At 36.4% G+C, this 6,794-nt stretch overlaps 1 protein-coding gene across 1 annotated transcript; it reads left to right on the forward strand.

Moving 5' to 3' along the window:
• The first annotated feature begins 4,378 nt into the window (after window positions 1-4,378).
• Window positions 4,379-5,882, forward strand: LOC111383711. The gene is made up of 4 exons (XM_023007849.1): window positions 4,379-4,609; window positions 4,700-4,901; window positions 5,009-5,042; window positions 5,210-5,882. Exons 1-4 carry the CDS (start codon window positions 4,379-4,381, stop codon window positions 5,880-5,882), a joined length of 1,140 nt encoding a protein of 379 aa, XP_022863617.1.
• Window positions 5,883-6,794: the final 912 nt, after the last annotated feature.

The raw sequence follows: 6,794 nt of genomic DNA on the forward strand, positions 1-6,794 counted from the left end.
TCCGTGAGTGGTGCAGTGATTGTGCTAAAATCCTTTACAAATCACTTATAAAAACTAGCCAAACCATGAAAACTCCTAACTTCCATTATGCTTTTAGGTGTCGGCCAATCTCCAATAGCTTTTATCTTTTCATCGTCTACTTCTACCCCACTAGCACTAACCACAAATCCAAGAAATATAACTCTATCCATACAAAATGTGCATTTCTTAAGATTAGTATAGAGTTGTTCTTTCTTTAAAATAATTAGCATACATTTTAAATGTTCCAAATGCTCTCCTAGGTCTTTGCTATAGAGTAATATGTCGTCAAAATAAACCACAACAAATTTTTCTATAAAAGCACGTAAAACATGATTCATTAAACGCATAAAAGTGCTAGGTGCATTTGTGAGTCCAAACGACATAACCAACCATTCATATTTAGTTTTAAAAGCCATTTTCCATTTATCACCCCCCCGGCATACGAATTTGATGATACCCGCTTTTTAAATCAATTTTAGAAAATATGCAAGAACCATGTAATTCATCAAGCATGTCATCTAACCTACGTATAGGGTGACGATACTTTACCGTTATGTTGTTGATAGCCCTACAATCCATGCACATTCACCCTGTTCCATCCTTTTTTGGTATAAGCAAAATCGGTACCACACAAGGGCTCATGCTTTCCCTCACGTATCCCTTGCTCATTAACTCCTCCACTTGCCTTTAAAACTCCTTAGTCTCCTCAGGATTACTTCGATAAGCCGGTCGATTTGGAATGACAGCTCCTGGTATGAAGTCAATTTGATGTTCAATGCCTCGAATAGGCGGCAATCCACTTGATGCATCCTCTGGAAATATATCGTCGAATTCCTGCAACAAAGACTTAGCCAAATTAGGGAGGGGTGGGTTAGTTTCCTCAAAATTGAGGAATGATTCCTTATAAACGAACAAGATCATATCTCTTCTCTCAACTACCGCCCTCCTCAAATCACTCTCCTTTGCAAAGAAATTCACTCGTGTTTTCTCTCTTCTCTCGAGGCACTCTCTTTCTTTTCTCTCTTGTGATTGCTCTCTCTTTTTCTCTCTAATGACTATCTCAATATTTTCTCTCTTTTTCTCCAACTCACTATTTGCTTTTATTTTTTCTAACTCTTTTGCTCTCCTCTCTTCCTCACTTCTCAATTTTAATTGATCTTCATAGACTTGCGCCGGTGTTAATGGCACAAGAGTAATGGTCCTTCAATTCTTAATGAAACTATATCGATTTTTGTACCCATCATGCATAGCCTTCCTATCGTATTGTCATGGTCACCCCAATAAAGTATGTCCCGCTTGCATTGGCACCACATCACATACTAACTCATCCTTATAACTCCCAATTGACAAATTAATTAACACTCTTCGATTCACCCTCACCTCGCCACTCTCATTCAACCATTGCAATTTATAAGGTCTCGGGTGTCTCAACAATGTTAAACCCAATTTTTCTACAAGAGATACGCTAGCTACATTAGTGCAACTACTACCATCAATTATAACACTACATACCGTATTGTTGACGTGGCATCAAGTGTGGAAAATGTTCTCCCGTTGCAACTCCAAGTCATCCGCTTTGACGTGAGTAGTGAGAGCTCGCCTTATAACTAATAGATCCCCAACCGGCCCTTCAAATTTTTCTTCTTCACTAACACCCTCCAATGCCGGCATGTCATCAAACTCGCTATCACTATCGCTCACAATCTCTCCATTATCCCGCAACACCATCGCTCGTTTGTTTGGGCATTGAAAAGCAATATGCCCCGTTCCCAAACACCTAAAACATTTGATGTCCCGATTGCGCGACGGTTGTGCCTCCGGTTTTGATATTGGTTTGCTAGCATTTTCATCCTTGCCCTTTTGCCAATCATTTTTACCTCTAGGTGCAGCTCCATTTCTGTTGTTGTCATCCCACTTCGATTTTCATGTTGGATTAGGAGTCGAAGTACCTAACAGTTGCCTAGACGTCCCCTTCCTCTTCAATTGCTTCTTGACCTTCATTGCCACATGTAACATGTCCTCGATCTCCACATAATGTTGCAACTCTACAACGTTTGCAATATCCCGATTTAACCCATTCAAGAACCGTGCCATGGTAGCTTCCCGATTTTCCTCCACATTAGCCCAAATCATAAGAATTTCCATCACCTTGTGATAATCCTTTACGCTTTTCGATCCTTGATACAAACTTTACAATTTTTGATAGATTTCTCTATAATAGTGACTCGAAGCAAACCTCCTTCTCATCAACATCTTCAACTCATCCTAAGTGCTAATTGGCCTTTCCCGACCCCTACGCCGTGATGTTAGTACTTGATCCCACCAAGATATCGCGTAATCCACAAATTCAAGCACCGTCAATTTTATCTTTTTCTCCTCCGAATAATTATAGCACTCGAAAATTATCTCAACCTTTCTTTCCCAATCTAAATCTAAATATGATTCTGGGTCACTTCGCCCCTTAAATTGAGGAATAGTCATTTTAATACTTCCCAAATTTTCATCTACTTCATCGCCCAAGTTATTTCTACCCCGTCTTTCCATCCTATCGCCCCTATGCCTCGCTCGACCCATATCAATGTCATTTTCATCAAAATCATCCTCATCACTACGATACTCATCCCGCCTTCCTCTCCTAGATTCACGCCTACCCGGCCCCCTAGCATTAGACATCTCCACTTGTCCCCGACTAAGATTAGCAATTGTAGTACCCATTTGTGCCATCCATTCCCCTTGCCTATCCACCTTCTCCCTAACATCACCAAGTACCCTTTCAAACCTCGTTATCATGTCTTCCAATGCATTGTGGTCATTACCATTTCGCCTTGAATTAGAACCTTCTCTTTCCAACATCATATCACACATTTTTTTTATGCCTCACAAAGATTTCACTCGAAAAACACTCACTATGGCTTTTCCCTCTATTAAACTCACCACTCGGCCTTTTACCACTCAAAGTCTCCCTCCAAGCACTTCAAAGAACCAAGTGAACTAAATCAATTGTTTTACCGGCAATTCAAACAAACCGAATATTAATCAAAGACCACGAGACTCAAAGGACTTGAATAAGTGGAATAGATGAATGTTTTGACACGAATATGTGAATAGACTCAAAAGAAGAATGAAAGACTCGAACCCAATTAAAAATCCCAAAAATCAAACACAATGTAGGAATTGTTGTTGGTAGAAAAAAACAAAATCAAACAATGATATCAAAATTTTTATATATATATATATTTTTTTATTTTTTGTGAACAATACTTCAAGATGAACAGTACCTCGAATGTACAGTAACCTTTTTTTTTCGTTTTTGTACTTTTTTTTTACTCCTTAATGAAAGAAGGTGAATAAACTATCAACAACTTAACAAAACAATGAAAAGAAAACAAGAATGAAGAAAAACTAAGAAAGAAAAATTAACGACCCAAACAAATAAAGAAAAGATATAACCTTCAATTAATTTGGAGTCAAAGCTCTGATACCAACTGATACGAACCCCGTAGCAACGTTGACTACGAAATTCACAATGAGATTGACGAACCCAAGAAAGCCAAATTAATCCAAGAGTTTAGGATTAACCCAAAAGAAAGTCGAACCAAAAAACCCAACAAGAACGATGCTTGAAAGACCCCTTGATCACACAATCCAAGAATTAAATCCGGTTGTTTGAATGCCACAAGTGATCACTTGATAATTTCGAAATTGTTCAATGAAAAACAATGAAGAGAAGACAATACGCCTCACTTTAATTCAATATCAATAATGTCAAAAAGGTTTTTTAACAATTGAATGAAAACTCCTATTTATACTAAACCTAAAAATTAGGTAAAAATCGTGCAAAAGTCGAGCGTAATCTCCAAAATATGGAAAAGAATCAAAATCTAACAAAATATGGAAAATTGCCAAAATTGGAAAATTCGCCAAATTTTTGGCTTGTGCGGCCGCATGGTGTATTTCCATGCGATCGCATGGTTCAACAAAAATTCCAATTAAAGTTTCGGTATGCCACTGTGCGGCCGCATGGTGTTTTTGCTGTGCGGTCGTACATGCTTATTTTCAGCCTCCGGTTTCGTCGCTTAATAACAAGTTGATCCAAGTTGATTCGACCTTCGACCCGAATATGAAAGTTGCTCCATTTTGAGTCCCGAACATGGTTCCATCAATGGTTTCTTGAACGAGGAATCCCATCGCTTGTTTCACTTGCTTTGCCCTTGATCGCGTCATTGGTCCGCCATCGACTATCAACGGGTCTCGTCTCGCACTTGCCTTCGTCGGGCTCGACTCCTGGATCATATCAAAATGTCTTCATTTGTTATGGAAGCAAGTGGACACAAGATAATGAGTACACAAGTGAAAAATGACTGGAATTGTTGTCCTGATGGATTGTACGTACAACCACCTTAAGTGCATGATATATTCTGTGATGAAAGTAAGTGCATCAACTCAGAGAGTAAAAATACAATATAGAGTGAAGAAAAACCTGCCTTTAATGGAGATTTCAGATAATATTTCACTAACATTTTATTTGGAGCTGAAGAGAAAGGATAAAGATCGTGCAAGCTTTCCATTGTGCGTAAATGTGACAACGGTATAAAAAAGTCAAGAAGCTGAATTTGTTAATAATATACAATGTTTGGAAGCTGTCAATTATGAAAAAAATGATATGTTACAATTGCAGTTTTGTGAAGCTGTAACTGATAATTCTATGACATCAGCTCAAAAATTACCTAGTATGGAAGAAATTGCGATTGATGTATACAATAGTATGTCGAAAGTTGGAAAAACGACGAATGAAGGAGGAAGTGATATCATTTCAATGGTCACTATGGATGGAATTTCAAAAGAAAAAGTGTTCAGGAACAAGACATTGGTTAAGAGAAGTATTTCGTTATATGCGATACATAATAACTTTCAATTCAAGGTAAGTAAGTCGGACAAGAAAGAGTGTGTTGAATTGTATTGATGATAAGTGTAAATGGACTTTTAGAGCTTCAAGACTTGGTGGAACTGATATATTCAAGGTAAGGTATATAAAAAATGATCATATATGCTCAAATAACATCATTTTGGGAGATCATCGTCAAGCAACCAGCTCAATAGTAGGAGAATTCATCATGTAAAAGTATATCTCAACAAAAACAACATACACTCCTGCAGACATTATAAATGACATGATGAATACCTATAGACTATCGATGAGCTATGAGAAAGTTTGGAGATCTAAGAAGAAAGCATTGGAATTAGTGAGAGGAGATCCCACAGAGTCATATGAAAAGCTTCCAGAATACTTGTACATAATAGAACAAACAAATCCTGGATCAGTTACAAAAATTGAGACATATCAAGACAACAAATTCAAGTATCTCTTCATGGCATTAGGAGCATCTATTCAAGGGTGGAAGTATTGTAGACCAGTTATAGTAATATATGCTACATTTTTAAAAGGCAACTATGGTGGAACACTATTCACTGCATGTACGCAAGATGCCAACAACAATATCTTCATATTAGCATTTGGAGTTGGCGATTTAGAAATCAATGATTCATGGGAGTGGTTCTTAAGTATGTTAAAAGAAGCATCTGGTGAGCGAGAAGGTTTGTGTATAATCTCAGATGGACACGCAAGCATAAAAAATGCAATTCACAAAGTGTATGAGAATGCAATGCACGATTTATGTTCCTATCACTTACTAAAGAACTTGAAGTCTTCTTTTGGTGGGAAAAAAGGGGGAAAGAATATTGTAGAACATTTCAATAGGGCTGTAAGAGTATATTCTAAGATTGATTTTGAGTTCCATATGAAACAACTTGATGAAATTAATACAGGGATTCGATCACATTTGGTATGTTCTTATTGTTAACTTCTATAATAATTGATGTCACTTTTTGTTCAAAAAGTGACATTCTGTCAATTCTCGATCAAAGGGTGATAGAACGTCACTGTTTCGTTAATAGTGACATGATATGTCACTTTCTGTTTGAAAATTTTGTATGTGTTGGTACTTTTTATTAAAAGTGAGTTAAAACAAAATGTGACATTCTTTTACTTTTCAACCAAAGAGTGACAGAATGTCACTTTTTTGTTAATTGTGACTTGTTATCACTTTTTATTTAAAAAGTTTGTATGTGTTGATACGTCTTGTTAAAAGTGAGTCTAAAACATGACAGAATGTCACTTTTCTGTTAATATTTTGAATCTTCTTTGTGCAAAAAGATATTGGTTATAAGAAATGGTCGAGGGCTTACATAACAAACAACAGATTTTCTACAATGATTTCAAACATAGTTGAATCGGTAAATTCGGTAACAAAAGCAATGAAAGGTTGTCCAATAGAGCCTTTATTGAAATCGTCAAGATAATTGTTACAAGAATGGTTTGTGAAATATATAAATGATGCACGAGCAACATTCACAATACTTGCCACCAAGCAAGAAAAAAAACAAAGAAAAAATTCTATGGAGTTAAAGAAAATGAAGGTAAAAAGTTATAAACTTGCTGTTTTGTTATTGTACATCAAGATTTCTATCATAACATGATTTGTATCCTCTATTCATATTGAATTTTCACTTTAAATCTTCATTTCATATAAAATAGTGACAAATTTATTGATAGATTATTTTGTTATATTATGCACATAGGTATCAACTTCAAGTTCAATATTGTACAAAGTTAATGATGGTTGTGCCTCATATTTGGTGAACATGGAAGAAAGAACATCCACATACAACCAATTCCAAGTGGACAAGATTTCATGTGCACATGCACTTGCGGT

This window comes from Olea europaea, unplaced genomic scaffold (genome assembly GCF_002742605.1).
Source record: "Olea europaea var. sylvestris unplaced genomic scaffold, O_europaea_v1 scaffold274, whole genome shotgun sequence".
Classification (NCBI taxonomy): domain Eukaryota; kingdom Viridiplantae; phylum Streptophyta; class Magnoliopsida; order Lamiales; family Oleaceae; genus Olea; species Olea europaea.

Bases quoted from the DNA above. Each gene is read 5' to 3' on its own strand.
- LOC111383711 (XM_023007849.1), top strand. From the start codon at position 4,379: ATGACTGGAATTGTTGTCCTGATGGATTGTACGTACAACCACCTTAAG. The intron at 4,902-5,008 runs GTATTTCGTTAT...ATGGACTTTTAG, and splicing joins CAAGACATTGGTTAAGAGAA to AGCTTCAAGACTTGGTGGAA. The intron at 5,043-5,209 runs GTAAGGTATATA...GAATACCTATAG, and splicing joins GTGGAACTGATATATTCAAG to ACTATCGATGAGCTATGAGA.